At 41.5% G+C, this 14,426-nt stretch overlaps 2 protein-coding genes across 4 annotated transcripts; one reads left to right on the forward strand and one right to left on the reverse strand.

The window, feature by feature from the left end:
- Window positions 1–7,084: 7,084 nt before the first annotated feature.
- rpl28 (ribosomal protein L28) lies at window positions 7,085–9,629 on the reverse strand. 2 transcript variants are annotated; one of them, XM_011481571.2, is made up of 5 exons: window positions 9,422–9,629; window positions 8,857–8,944; window positions 7,531–7,654; window positions 7,299–7,417; window positions 7,085–7,223 (listed from the first exon to the last, which is right to left on the reverse strand). In XM_011481571.2, the coding sequence occupies exons 2-5, from the start codon at window positions 8,935–8,937 to the stop codon at window positions 7,134–7,136; spliced, it is 414 nt and encodes a 137-aa protein (XP_011479873.1). In that variant the 5' UTR covers window positions 8,938–8,944; window positions 9,422–9,629; the 3' UTR covers window positions 7,085–7,133. The 2 variants fall into 2 exon arrangements, with proteins under 2 accessions (XP_011479873.1, XP_004074617.1); XM_004074569.3 differs by having other exon boundaries at window positions 9,294–9,440.
- Window positions 9,630–9,715: 86 nt separating this feature from the next.
- LOC101171347 lies at window positions 9,716–12,261 on the forward strand. 2 transcript variants are annotated; one of them, XM_004074571.4, is made up of 6 exons: window positions 9,716–10,070; window positions 10,149–10,263; window positions 11,044–11,156; window positions 11,355–11,454; window positions 11,529–11,650; window positions 11,719–12,261. In XM_004074571.4, exons 1-6 carry the CDS (start codon window positions 9,980–9,982, stop codon window positions 11,826–11,828), a joined length of 651 nt encoding a protein of 216 aa, XP_004074619.1. In that variant the 5' UTR covers window positions 9,716–9,979; the 3' UTR covers window positions 11,829–12,261. The 2 variants fall into 2 exon arrangements, with proteins under 2 accessions (XP_004074619.1, XP_011479874.1); XM_011481572.2 differs by having other exon boundaries at window positions 9,960–10,070; window positions 10,133–10,263.
- Window positions 12,262–14,426: the final 2,165 nt, after the last annotated feature.

Consider the following 14,426-nt stretch of genomic DNA (forward strand, 5'->3'; position numbering starts at 1 on the left):
GGAGCAGACTTTAATGGGCATGTTGGTGAGGGCAACAGAGGTGATGAGGAGGTGATGGGCAGGTTTGGTGTGAAGGAAAGGAATCTGGAGGGACAGATGGTGGTGGACTTTGCGAAGAGGATGGAAATGGCTGTAGTCAACACTTACTTCCAGAAGAGAGAGGAACATGGAGTGACATACAGAAGTGGAGGTAGGAGTACTCAGGTGGACTACATCCTATGTAGACGAGGTCATTTGAGAGAGGTTAATGACTGCAAAGTGGTGGTAGGAGAGAGTGTAGCCAGACAGCACCGCATGGTGGTGTGTAAGATGACTCTGGAGGTCAGGAAGAAGAAGATAGGGAAAACAGAAAAGAAGACCAAGTGGTGGAAGCTACAGAATGAAGAAACTTGTGAGGAATTTAGGCAGAAGTTGAGGCAGGTCCTGGGTGGTCAGGATGAACTTCCAGATGACTGGGAAACTACAGCAGAGATTATCAGGGAAACAGGTAGGAAGGTGCTAGGTGTGTCATCTGGAAAGAGGAAAGACGGTAAAGAGACTTGGTGGTGGAATGAGGAAGTACAGGAATGCGTCCAGAGGAAGAGGTTGGCTAAAAGGAAGTGGGATGTAGAAAGGACTGAGGAAGGTAGACAGGAGTACAAGGAAGCACAGCGTAGAGTGAAGAGAGAGGTGGCAAAGGCCAAACAGAAAGCTTACGATGAGCTTTATGACAGGTTAGACACAAAGGAAGGAGAGAAGGACTTGTACAGGCTAGCCAGACAGAGAGACAGAGATGGGAAGGACGTGCAACAGATAAGGGCGATTAAGGACAGAGATGGAAAGGTGCTAACAACCCAAGAGAGTGTACAGAAAAGATGGAAGGAGTATTTTGAGGAGCTGATGAACGAGGAAAATGACAGGGAAAGAAGGGAGGAAAATGTGGTTGTTGTGGAGCAGGAAGTAGCAGAGATTGGAAAGGATGAGGTTAGGAAGGCTCTGAAAAGGATGAAGAGCGTAAAGGCCGTTGGTCCTGATGACGTACCTGTGGAGGTATGGAAGTGCTTAGGAGAGACAGCAGTGGAATTTCTAACAAGGTTGTTCAATAGGATTTTAGAGAGTGAGAAGATGCCTGAGGAATGGAGGAGAAGCGTTCTGGTCCCGATCTTTAAGAACAAGGGTGACACGCAGAACTGCAGCAACTATAGAGGAATAAAGTTGATGAGCCACACAATGAAGCTGTGGGAAAGAGTAGTGGAAGCCAGGCTTAGGAAGAAGGTGGAGATTTGTGAGCAGCAGTATGGTTTCATGCCCCGTAAGAGCACCACTGATGCCATTTTTGCTTTGAGAATGTTGATGGAAAAGTACAGAGAAGGTCAGAAGGAGCTGCATTGTGTGTTCGTAGATTTAGAGAAGGCGTATGACAGGGTGCCGAGGGAGGAGCTGTGGTACTGTATGAGGTCGTCTGGAGTGGCAGAGAAGTATGTCAGAGTAGTTCAGGACATGTATGAGAGAAGTATGACGGTGGTGAGATGTGCTGTAGGTCAGACAGAGGAGTTCAAGGTGGAGGTGGGACTACACCAAGGATCAGCTTTGAGTCCTTTTTTGTTTGCTATGCTGATGGACAGGCTGACAGACGAGGTAAGACAGGAATCTCCCTGGACAATGATGTTTGCGGATGACATTGTAACTTGCAGTGAGAGTAGAGAGCAGGTGGAGGAACAGCTAGAGAGGTGGAGGTTTGCTCTGGAAAGAAGAGGTATGAAGGTCAGTCGTAGTAAGACAGAATACATGTGTCTGAACGAGAGGGATCAAGGTAGAAGCGTTAGGTTACAGGGGACTGAGGTGAAGAAGGTGCAGGAGTTTAAGTACTTGGGGTCAACAGTTCAGTGTGATGGGGATTGTGGAAAAGAGGTGAAGAGGCGAGTGCAGGCAGGTTGGAGCGGTTGGAGGAAAGTGTCAGGAGTGTTGTGTGACAGAAGAGTGCCAGCAAGACTCAAAGGAAAGGTGTACAAGACAGTGGTGAGACCAGCTCTGCTCTATGGGTTAGAGACGGTAGCAGTGAGACAGAGACAAGAGGCTGAGATGGAGGTAGCGGAGATGAAGATGTTGAGGTTCTCCTTAGGAGTGACCAGGTTAGACAGGATAAGGAACGAGTACATCAGAGGGACGGCTCATGTTGCCTGTGTTAGCGACAAAGTCAGAGAAGCCAGACTGAGATGGTTTGGACATGTTCAGAGGAGGGATAGTGGATATATTGGTAGAAGGATGTTGGAGATGGAGCTGCCTGGCCGGAGGGCAAGAGGACGGCCAAAGAGGAGATATATGGATGTCTTAACAGAGGACATGAAGTTGGCTAACGTTAGGGTAGAAGATGTTCATGATAGAGTGAGGTGGAAAAGGATGATTCGCTGTGGCGACCCCTGATGGGAAAAGCCGAAAGAGAAAGAAGATTTGTTAGTTATTTCAGGTGGAAAGTTATCAAGATTTTGTCTTGAATTTATATTTTTAAATAAAAAATATATACATTTATATATATATATACTGGGTCGGTAATCTCTGAGGCTAGATTAAGGCCGGAAGTGGAAAAGATAAATCAATCGAAGTTTGCTCCGCCCATCACAACATTTTAACGTGAGAAAAAGATAAATTTTCCAGTTCAAATAAAAAGTAAAATGCCTTCAATAGTGCAGCGAATGAGCTGTAATGAAATTAGGACAGCGCGTTTAATCCTCCACTCAGTTGTCAGAACTGGAATTAAAATGGTCTCTTCCAATATGGCTGCCATTTAAATACCTACCGCTTTACGAGCCCGTTTCTCCTTTAACCCTTGTGCCATCTTAGTTGACACCACCCTTACATTGACGTGTTCTCCCTACCATGACAAAGGTGGATAAAGGTGGAAAGATTTCATGTAATCCATGGACACCAGTGAAGATCACAAATCATTGAAGAAAAAAGGTTCAGAGCACTGTCTAGTGGGTCTAGATGACCCAACTCCCAATGTTAAAGTGCCTAGGATAGCACAAGGGTTCCATCTATCGTCTGTAGTAATAGACAGCGGCAATATGTTAATGTTAACATTAACTGTCAACATTTATGTTGTTATAACCTCTATTATTAGATTTGGGGTTCTTTTTTTAATCCGAGAAAAACTGAAGTTTTTAAAAATGTTACCAATTCAGGCTAAAAACTAGCATAAAGTACTCTAACATTAGTTTGTTTATAGTAGTGTCTGAAAATAAAAACTAATAATTACACAACAGCCTGGTTAAAATGTTTCAATAATCTAATTTGTTAATGATTATTCCAGTCTATTGTAAAATAAAAATCTTTAGTGTTTAATTAATTTTTTTTTGTTTTTACAAAACACTTAAGACATTTGTTGTTGATACACGAGGATAAGTTTAATCACTTCATCATTGTTTACCAGCCATGACTCAGCACTTTAATATTCTGGCTCTATCATCAATTTTCCAGTCCAGAGGTGACACGAGCAAATTTAACCCTGAAGGCTCAATAATCTGTTGGAGCAGGATGGAGTTCACAGGGGTGGAGGGGGTCGACCCCCCTCAGCCGCTTCAACACTCCCAGCTCAGTCAAACTGCTTTGCAGAGTTTGCATTACTACCTCTAACTGCACTGATTTACTGACTTATAAAAAGAAAACTTAATAATTTGAATCAGTAGCTCCTCTTCTCCCAGCAGGCTAATGTAGCCTACAAACAGCGGAGCAACAGCAGGGCTAAGCAGGGCAACACCAGCACCAGGAGGCCGGTTTCTTCATGGAGGGGGGCCGCCGAGTCGTGCTGCTCGTGTCCACAAAAGGCGTGTTCCAGGAGAAGATGGGTTTCACCGCTCATGCCTTTCATGAAGGAAGAAACATCAAATCAATATCTTGTGTAAAGAGTAATCAAGAAAATTACATTTCTACCTTTTTTGTGTATATTTTCATCACATTATTCCATAGATGCATTTCCTTTTAACACACTTTATAATTTTTATCCTCTGTTCTTACATTGTGTTTGTGTGGACTTAACCCTTGTGCTATCTTAGATGACCCCACCCTTACATTGACGTGTTCTCCCTACCATGACAAAGGTGGATAAAGGTGGAAAGATGTCATGTAATCCATGGACACCAGTGAGGATCACAAATCATTGAAGAAAAAAGGTGCAGAGCACTGTCTAGTGGGTCTAGATGACCCAACTCCCAATGGTAAAGTGCCTAGGATAGCACAAGCGTTAAGCATTTTATGTTTGACAGTAATAAATATCTTTTTACCAATGAACAGTTTTCCTTCATGTTTGCAGAATGTATAGAAAAAGTCTCAGCTAACAGCATGAGATAATATTAGGCTTCTGTGTCGTCCTTGTGTTTATTTTTACACCACCTCCAGTGGTGGAGCACTTCATTCACAAAGCACCACATGACCCTGAAATCAATGTTCAGTGGGACGACCGGCCCGGCTGCGCTCAGCGCAGTGACATCCTCACCATGCTGGGACCACTCGTCCCACAGCTGCTGCACGTCTTCATCATCGTAGTGTTCCTGATGCTCTGGATCTGCATCAGAAACACGTTGTTATTGTCTCCGCTCTGCAAACTGTTACGATGGCTTGAGCGTGTGTGTGTGTGTGTGTGATGAGGGAGGGGAAGGATTAAGAGTCAATAAATGAAACATCTGTTCTGACCTTGAAGGTCGAAATTATTCACATGAAACTATTTCATTTTAATCCAATGCAGGGTATTTTTGACTTAAAACAAAACAAGCTCTCAGCTCTTAAATCTATGAAGATATTTATTTGTAATGAACAAAATAAACTGTATTTCTCCACAAATGAATGATGGAGGCGGCGTACCGTTCCCGTGCAGCCACAGCATCCGCTTGAGCTCCCTGAGGGCCTGGGTGAGGTTTTCCAGCTGGTCATGGAGGTGGATGTTCTCCTCCAGCAGAGCGTGGATGGTGTCCTGCAGCTCGAAGCTCCGACTTTCAAGCACCAGCAGAGGGACCAAAACTAAGAGGAGCGTCCCCCTCAGTCCTGTCATAGCGACCGTTGCATGCAGGCTCTGTCACATCTTCACTGATACCTGGCCACCCTCTTAGTTGACACGTCTGAATCTCCCTGTGATTGGGGACGGATGGTCTATCAGATTAGACTCAGCAGGGGTGTGTGTGTGTGTGTGTGTGGGGGGGGGGGGGGGGGGTTGACAACAGTTTCACTTTTAATTCCAAAGCCATAGATGGAAAGCTGCCAGTGGGCTGCTTTAAAATCCATCTAATGATTCCACATCAGTGGCTGCAGCAGGAAACAGCTTCCAGCTCCGACTACAGTTTTCCTACATAAACGAACAGAACAAACCTTTAGCAGTTATTAATAATAAAACAATATACTTAACAAAACATAACAAAAGCAATTTTTTAAGTGAAAAATGGGCAGGAATATAGAGAAAATAAATATTTCATTTGGCACACCACCAGGTTTCAGACCTTTCGATCACTTGACTGTGCAAAGTCAAGTGCAAAGGTTAATAAGGAGGTTTGTGCTTGAGGTTACATGGAAATAGGTCAGAGTATAGTTTGAGTCCCCCATTTGTTCAATTTTGATGCTTTTTATACAGCTACAGTAGTTATAATAAATCTATTTACAATACTCAATAATTCAAGGATATTGTAAAACAACAAAATCCAGTGGATGTCGTTTACACAGCGTTTGTTTCACTTCACAGATTTTTGGAAGGCAATTGTATTGGGGTAACAGACATGCGTGGTTGCGTGTTTTCTGCGTGGTTTCACTGTGTACACTGTGTCTTACTTATTGGGGCCAAAACCATATAAATCGATGTGGCATCAGTTTCAACATTTTGTGGGTATAAAAAGCTGGTTTTGCCATTAAGTCATTCCAGGTCCATCATTCAAACAGCCATGAACAGACATCGCTTAATGGATGAGCAGCACCACCACGTAGTGGCCCTTCGGGTTGGTAGTAGACAGTTGGATGTTGTAGAGGAACTCAAAGCAAGACTCCTGACTAACGCCAAGACACCGCCATTAGTTTGCAGTGGGCACAAGACCATGGGACCTGGACAATGCCGTCCTGTTCACTGATGAGTGTCGGGTCACCTTGCACAGGAATGATGGTCGTCAGTGTTGCTGGGGAAGGCGAGGTGAGCGATACGCAGAGGTCTACATGGTTCCCAGAGTTGGTTTTTGATGGAGGAGGAGGAGGAGCAGTGACAGTCTGGGCAAGCATCACCAGTCGAGGCAAAACTGATTTGGTTCCATCATCATCCCTCAATTCCACCATCACACCCCCGACTTTCTGTTCATGGAGGATACTGCTCCAACACATGGTGCCAGAATTGTCACAGTTGGACTTTAAGAAGTGGGAGTGCTTCATGTGGTTTGACCAGCAGTGACCTCTGACCTGAACCCCATAGAGCACATCTGCTGAAGCAGAGGCTGGATGACTGTTCCCCACCTGCAGTGACCTGGCAGAACTGCATGTGGCACTTGAAGGAAGGTGAAACACATTGCCTCAGAACTTCCAGTCTAGTGAGGACCATGTGTGTCACTGTCAAGCTGTCATTGCAGCAGACGGTGGAAATACCTGTTAACCCTTGTGCTATCACTTTACCACTGGGAGTTGGGTCATCTAGACCCACTAGACAGTGCGCTGAACCTTTTTTCTTCAGTGATTTGTGATCTTCACTGATGTCCATGGATTACATGAAATCTTTCCACCTTTATCCACCTTTGTCATGGTAGGGAGAACACGTCAATGTAAGGGTGGGGTCATCTAAGATAGCACAAGGGTTAATTGCATGGTCAATTTTCATTTGAGGCTATTGTCCTGATTTTGGTGGTAATAAACATCAAATTAAGGAAAATGGCGTTACTTCAGATTTATTATTAGTAATATTAAAAGGAACTTCTACACTTTTCATTAAAATTCATACCAAATAGAAAAAGCTCTCATCCCAATACCACAAAAACCAATACCCCTAACTTATGGTGAGTGGTGTAAATCCTTCTCTCACACCCACCAAGACTTTTCAGTGGGTGTTTAAGTGTTTTCATCTTTTATCACAAAACTCAACACTCTGAAATGTATTTTCCCCAACAGATTTTTTTTATTTATTAATCATGTGTTGCAGTTTATGCTGTCTTTGTAGCCCTGGTGCGCTTCTTTTTCACCACGACAGGCTTCTGGCTCTTCAGAATGGCGCTCGCACGACGCAGAGCAGCCTGGAAACACAATGCAGAAACATTTTTAGAGGTTTACTCCGCTGAACTTCTCCGAATCACCAGTGTTAGGCTCACCATGCGCAGGTCCTTCCTGTAGCTGTTCTTGCGAATGATGTGCCTCAGGCTGTTGAGCGTGGCACGGGAGTTCTTGTTGATGGTGATCTTGTTGTAGGAACTAGCAGGCTTGTTCTGACCTGTGCAACACAAGATTTCAGATTCCTGAACATGAACATTAAAAAAAAAAAAACACTCAAGTAAATCTATCCAATTTATCAGATTCTAAACAATGATCACATCAGACTTTTACCTGCACGTTTCTTCAGCACCACCACTATCCCCTTGCCATCAGCAGCAGGCTGCACACCAACAGTCTTTTTGTGCACCAGGCCATTAAAGCGGAAAGAGTTCCTGGCCTTCAGATTGTTGGGCTCCTGCCACGCAGATCAAACAGGACTTTAGATTTACAGAAAATCTCCATTAACAAAAGAAGAACTCTTAATAAATCAAAATTGATAAGCTGTAGTAATAAGGACCAGCACATCCTCGTGGTCATCAAGAATCAAGCAAAAAACGGAGACATGAATTTGGAAATAACTTGTTTTAAATTAAATTCAGAATAAAGACTTTCTGTTAACTGATAAGTATTTTTATCGGGGTGTGACTGTTCATTTTAACAACGATCTGATTCAATCATAATTTATCATAATCCGAATATTGAGAACCCCCACAGCCGAATAATGTCCGTTACTGATCCTCATCAAAAACCCTTCTGAAACATTTAGGATGCTTTGTAAAACAGTTGTTAAAGATTATTGCTCAGCATAAAGAGGTTTTATTCATCATTCAGAGCAACTGACTGTCCCGTAGCGTACTTTGTGATTAGGAGTGTCACTCTGGGCCTTCAACCCAGGAGCCCACTCTTCCTCCTTCAGTTAAATGCAGAGGTCCTGCAGTGCGAATTTAGCGTCGGGCACGGCGCGTCAGTCCGGAAGCAGCGTGTTTTGAGCGTTGCTTCTTGCAGAATGTTCCAAAGGGATCATTCTACCATTCTATATGGTGACGGCTTTGCAAAATTCAAAGTGTTTCCACACATTGGACTGTAATGACAGACGGATTCTGTTTTTAACTGCCATCAGGTACGTTTTGTTCCACTGTGATGCACATTGTTGTTTTTATGTTATGGTTAAATAATCACAATAATTAATCGTAACACCCCTGTATTGTTTTAATGTTTTCCTAAGTGTTGCCAAGCAAAGGGTTCAGCATTGCCCGCTTATATTTTAGAAATTTGTGCGAATAGTCACTTCCTTTGATAAAACAAGAGTAGATAGAAGTAAAGAAAAACCACTAATGCAGACTAACATTTATGTGTAAAAGTAAAATTGTTTGCAAGAGCTGACATATGAGCTGGTTCCATTGATATAAAATGTTCGGCCTTTAGCATTAGAGAATTTCATGGATATCATAATTTAGTCTAACATCAATAAATTCTAAAAAAAAGTTATTTGATAACAGCTGGTTTTCTTACGATAATTTAAAAAATACCACACAACTCGAAAAACCTTTGATGTACATCATGAAGGGACTATTTTTGTTTCTTCTTTCAAGAAATACTTAAGCTACAGATCCTTACAGTGCTGTAAGTCTGTCCGTTCCTCTTGATGAGGAAGCTGGAGCAGTTCCTGATGACCATCCACTGCAGATGAGCCGACATGATGAACCTAAACAAGACAAGAATCTGTGAAACTTCACATGATAATCCCAGTTCAGTTTATTAAAAATGACCATTAAACTCGTTATGTCTTTGAGGTAAGCTACAACATCATCATCGGCTAAATATGTTTGCTGTTCTCTCCGGATAACTACAATTTGGATTAGAAAAGTTTATAATGTAGTATTGTAGCTAATACATGAAAACCACATCTAACAGCCACCCTTGACACAAAAAAGTTTAAGTTAGCCGTTTAGCTAATACTGTAGTACTAGGACCGGGGCTAATTTGGGGCCTACTTCGCTGCGGTGGGTATCCATTTATGAATCTCAATAATGAGTTTGAGTTAATATACTTACTAACATACACGAACATGTGATATAAAATTATTATAATCCGTGTATTCTGTGAGCCAAAATGCAACCCCAGAAAGACATTTATTTGAACTTTAATGACTAGCTGCTAGCAACCGAAGCGACCACGTTACCTTTTGGCGAAGGAAAAGGACCTGAGAGGGCGGAAGCCGGTTAACGAGGCAGATTTCAGAGATTCATGCGCACCCGATGAATTATTTTATTAATATTGCGAAATAAATCGCGCTCCTACTAGATGCATGCAATAAAAATTAATCAATTGACATAAATAATTCCTGTAAATGTAATTTTCCCGTAATCCAAAATGTTTTTTAAAGGGTACTAATTTTTCAACTCACCGCGGAGGGATTTTTATCCTCATGCTACACTCAGAGACGTCATCACCCTGCGCCTTGTGTTTACAGACATGATGGAGATTGTTGTATTGAAATTGTGTTTATGGACGTTATAATTTTACCTCAATCAAGACGTCAACCTTATTTAAATCTAAAATCGTTTTTAAGACAAAATAGATGTATTAGCAACAAAACCCAAACACATAATGAAATGATTTTTTACGATTTAAATGCTACCGTGATTTGGGAGAGTGAATAAAAGGCTTTAAACGTAAAAGTTATCTGTAGTTGTATTTGTATATTTTTAGAGTTAAACATTAAAGCTCTTATTGTGACATGGATGAAGATGATGATCTGGAGACACTTGGTGAACAGCTGTACACCCTGATTCACCCCAAGCACAACGAGGAGGCGGGAAAACTTACAGGTGAGGTTACCTGCCTGCAAAAAAAATGTTCCAGCCGTTCTCTCATGCAGCTATCCGAACAGGTAGTATGTTTTTCAGGGATGCTGTTAGAGCTGCCAGCGTCTGTGCTGACCAATATGCTGCAGGATGAGGCCTTACTGACTGCAGCCGTGGAGAAAGCCCGCAGAGCGCTGCAGCTGGTTCAAGAGCCCAGGTATGAGCAGAAGTTAGTATCAGTGGTTTCTAAACAGACATTTTGTGTCAGTAGAGGTGGATTATAGCAATGAGTTACATTTACTTATGTAACTCAAGTACATTTTTACTCTTTAAAGTAGTCTAATAGCACCACATCTAGATTTAAAATGGAAAACCAGTATTAAATTCAGCATTCATTGGCTTATTTTGTCCTCCTTGCTTTTGTTAACTTGTTCCATATTTAATTTAAATAGTATTACTGCCACATGAGTACAGAAAAGGTTACTGCATAAAAGGATTATTAATAGCAGGGGCCATCTGTGTTATAAAGCTGTGTAAAATAAAGGGCAAAACAGTTGAAATATTATAATTGGCATTGGCCGATGCATTTTTGAAAACATCTTTGCCAAAAAATAAAAAATTAATAAACAAATAGGTGATCCTTTTATTTACCCAATTGCTTAAAATACTTAAGTTTTACTAATTTAGAAAACATTACCCTCTCTCGAATAGTTACAAATATTTTACACATTTCCATTTTTACTTTAATTACTAGCTTCTAGTTTAGTCATGTCTTTTTTTAAATTTATTTACTCAGAGGACAATTTTTGGATGCGTTACCTGCCTCTGGTTGTCATGCAGTCTCATACTGAGGTCTTAAAAAATAAAAACTCTAGCTTTGGATTTCTCACATCACTGATTTCTCACAGCTATTTTTGAAGAAACACCTTAGTGACAATTCTGGGGTTTATTTTGGTGCTGGGATGTAACGTTCCCATGATCCTGTGACTCTGTGTAGTGGGGTAACTTGCAAGCATGAAGATGATGCGTCTGCGTCTTCAGACTCTCTGGGGGAGCGGCTGTTTGAACTGGTGGACGTGTACAACACTGGACACTCCCAAAAAATCACAGGTGAGTGAGTTTTTCACACTTGGTTTTGAAATGTTGCTTAATGCTTTCTTTTTTCCCCTCAAACCTAACACTCATTGTCACACAAATCTTATCTTCTCGGCAAGTTTTGAGATCTTTTAAGTCTTTTCAAAAGCAGGTTAAATAACTTGTGATCTAAAAGAGCCTACAGTTTTTGTAAAGAACATTTCCTGTGTGTAGGAATGCTTCTCGAGCAGGACAAAGATGCAGTCTTGCAGCTTCTTTCAGACTCCAGTCTGCTGGAGGAGCAGGTGACTCTGGCCCTGAAGATACTAAAAGAGTATGTATGCTGCATATTTCCCCCTGACAGATTCGCATTAGAGAATACTAACATGGAGGGATGTCTTCTTTCAGGCAGAAGACAGAGGAGACAGAAAACGGCAGCCCGTCTGATGCCGAGGACAAAGACAGACTGGGGGAGAAGCTCTTCTCTCTCGTGGAGGAGTTGGATCCACTTCATGCTAATGATATTACAGGTGACTCAGTGTTTACTTTCTGATTAAAGCAGAGATTCACATGAAACTGAAAGACACCGACTTTGCAGGAATGCTCCTGGAGATGAACCCCCTTGCTCTGCAGCAGCTGCTCGCTGACCACTCAATGCTGGAAGTTGCTGTCAAGAAAGCACAATCTGCCCTGGAAACAGAAAGCTGAACATTCTCGCCCTCTGCAGAAGAACATCCCCAAACACTGACAAAAGCTACATCAGTTCTAAAAAGTTTAGATGTTTGACTGAATCGACTAAAGAACCTTCTGATTTCTGTGATGCATAAACGTGAAAAACAATCATGGTCCATTAGAGCCGCTGCAGTGGAGAAGCTAAACTTGTGTGGATCTCGTGGAAGTGTTTTAAATGCTGCCAAACGTGCTTATTTTTTGTACTATATGTATAATTCTACAACTATATTTGCAATAAGAAGTTATGCTCTTGGTTTTTAGCTACTGTGGTCATTCCATGTGACCAGAACTAATGGATGTTTTGCACAAATTCTTCTTTACATTAGCAAGAGAAAGAATTATAATTGTATATTCCCAAGTCATTAAAAAATGACCCATTCCTCATTAAAATGTGACTTTTAAGTCTGTATTTTATTGGTCTAGTTTATTTGCTTTTTGGAGGGAGATACTTTTTTTGTAGGATTTTTTTTTATGTTCTAGTGAAAAGAAACCTGCATATATGTGGTTGCTGGTCCAACAGATGCTTTTCTATTTGGTTTTTAAGGAATCCAAAAGTTTTTTAAATGGTTTTAGCAAGCCAGACAGTATTTACTGTACACAAACATTTTGATAACCTGAAAAAAAAAGTATTTAGTCAACCATCAATTGTGCGAGTTCTCCCACCTAAAAAGATGAGAAGCCTGTAATTTTCATCATAGTTATACCTCAACTATGAGAAACAAAATGAGAAAAAATGAATGGATGACCTGCATCGAGCTGGGACCAAAGTAACAAAGGCTACCATCGGTAAAACACTTCGCCTTCAGGTACGCAAATCCTGCAGTGCCAGAAGTGTCCCCTTGCTAAAGCCAGTACATGTGCGGGTCTACCTACCCCATCCAAAGTTTGCTAGAGAGCATTTGGATGATCCAGAAGAGGGTTGGGAGAATGTCCTATGATCAGATGAACCCAAAATAGAACTTTATAGTAAGAACTCTACTCATCGTGTTTGGAGGAGAAAGAATGCTGGGTTGGCTGTTTAACAGCAAAGGGACCAGGACGACTGATCTGTGTAAAGGAATGAATGAATGGGGCCATGTATCATCAGATTTTGGGTTAAAACCTCCTTCCATCAGCAAGGGCGTTGAGGATTAAACATGGTTGGGTCTTTCAGCATGAAAACCATCCCAAACACACTGCTCGGGTAACAAAGAAGTGGCTTTGTAAGAAGCATTTCAAGGTCCTGGAGTAGCCCAGCCAGTCTTCAGATGTCAAAAACATAGAAAATCTTTGGAGGGAGTTGAAAGCGTTATCCAGTGCCAACCCCAAAACATCACTGCTCTAGAGCAGTGTTTTTCAACCTTTTCTGAGCCACGGCACACTTTAACCTTAAAAATAATCCCGCGGCACACCAGCATCCAAAAATTAAAAAAAAAGGAGAAACTCATAGTCTGTATTGATCTACAGCCCCTGCACAATCTCACATGCATTTTTGAGATAATTGTTACAGAAAAAGCTGGAAACTGCAGCTGTTTTTTTCCCGTTTTTTCGTTAGTTTCAAGACGTTTAACAACAGATCTCCTTTTGCGCTGTCACTCTCACAACCCAATGCATCATGGGAAATGTAGTGCATAAAACGGCCGAAGATCGGTTTTCGGAGCTTCGCTGTTTTGTTAACTTGTTCCACGGTCTGATACCGGATTCTGTGGAAAGCTACACCGCTAAAGACGAGCTTTAGCTGGTATTTCTGTTAGAACTGAGCGACTTTACGAGCTAAATCGGGACAAGGAAGTGAAGACTTTAACCACTTCTGATTGGTCAGACCGATGACATGTGATTAACCCCCCCAACACGGGACTTTTCCAAAATACAGCCGAAGGTGCAGCTGAATCGCGGTACGTCATTCTTATCAAAATGTCTTTAATAAAATAAAATAAACGCAAAGAAAAGGTATTTTACGATCTTTTATATTCCTAACTCCTCAGTGTTTTATCAGGGCCTGTTTGGATGAACAGAGAGCTAAAATCCTGGAGATGGGAAATGTTTTTAGATCAGTTAATGATTAATGAGGGCAATTTCCCACGGCACACTTGGCCATCTCCCACGGCACACTAGTGTGCCGCGGCACACTGGTTGAAAAACACTGCTCTAGAGATCTGCATGGAGGACAGGGCCAAAATAACAGCAGTTTGTAAAAAGAAAAAAAAAACACCTTGTGAAGACTTACAGAAAACATTTCAGTTGTCTCATTGCCAGCAAAGAGTTATTTAACAAAATATTGAGTTGAACTTTTGTTATTGACAAAATACGCATTTTCCCCCTTTATTTACAAATAAATTCTTTAAAAGTCAGACAATGTGATTTTCTGGATATTTTCGTCCTCATTTAGTCTCTCACAGTCTCACAATCTATGATGAAAATTACAGACCTCTAGTCCTTTTAACTGGGAGAACCTGCACAATTGATGGCTGACAATCCTTTTTTGCCCCACTGTATTCTCTGAATATGGATGATCAATCTTAAAAATCTTCCATGGATTTTTCAGAAAACCTGACCTTCATATGAGTCCAATTATTCTAAAATAGCTTAAATTGA

The sequence above is a fragment of the Oryzias latipes genome, chromosome 12 (genome assembly GCF_002234675.1).
Source record: "Oryzias latipes chromosome 12, ASM223467v1".
NCBI lineage: Eukaryota > Metazoa > Chordata > Actinopteri > Beloniformes > Adrianichthyidae > Oryzias > Oryzias latipes.

Excerpts from the sequence above, each read along its gene's own strand:
- rpl28 (XM_011481571.2), bottom strand. The coding sequence starts at position 8,937 with ATGTCGGCTCATCTGCAGTGGATGGTCATCAGGAACTGCTCCAGCTTC. Across the intron at positions 7,418-7,530 it reads GGTGCTGAAGAAACGTGCAG|GTCAGAACAAGCCTGCTAGT; the intron begins GTAAAAGTCTGA and ends TGTGTTGCACAG. Across the intron at positions 7,224-7,298 it reads ACAGGAAGGACCTGCGCATG|GCTGCTCTGCGTCGTGCGAG; the intron begins GTGAGCCTAACA and ends TTGTGTTTCCAG.
- LOC101171347 (XM_004074571.4), top strand. The coding sequence starts at position 9,980 with ATGGATGAAGATGATGATCTGGAGACACTTGGTGAACAGCTGTACACC. Across the intron at positions 11,157-11,354 it reads ACACTCCCAAAAAATCACAG|GAATGCTTCTCGAGCAGGAC; the intron begins GTGAGTGAGTTT and ends TCCTGTGTGTAG. Across the intron at positions 11,651-11,718 it reads TCATGCTAATGATATTACAG|GAATGCTCCTGGAGATGAAC; the intron begins GTGACTCAGTGT and ends CCGACTTTGCAG.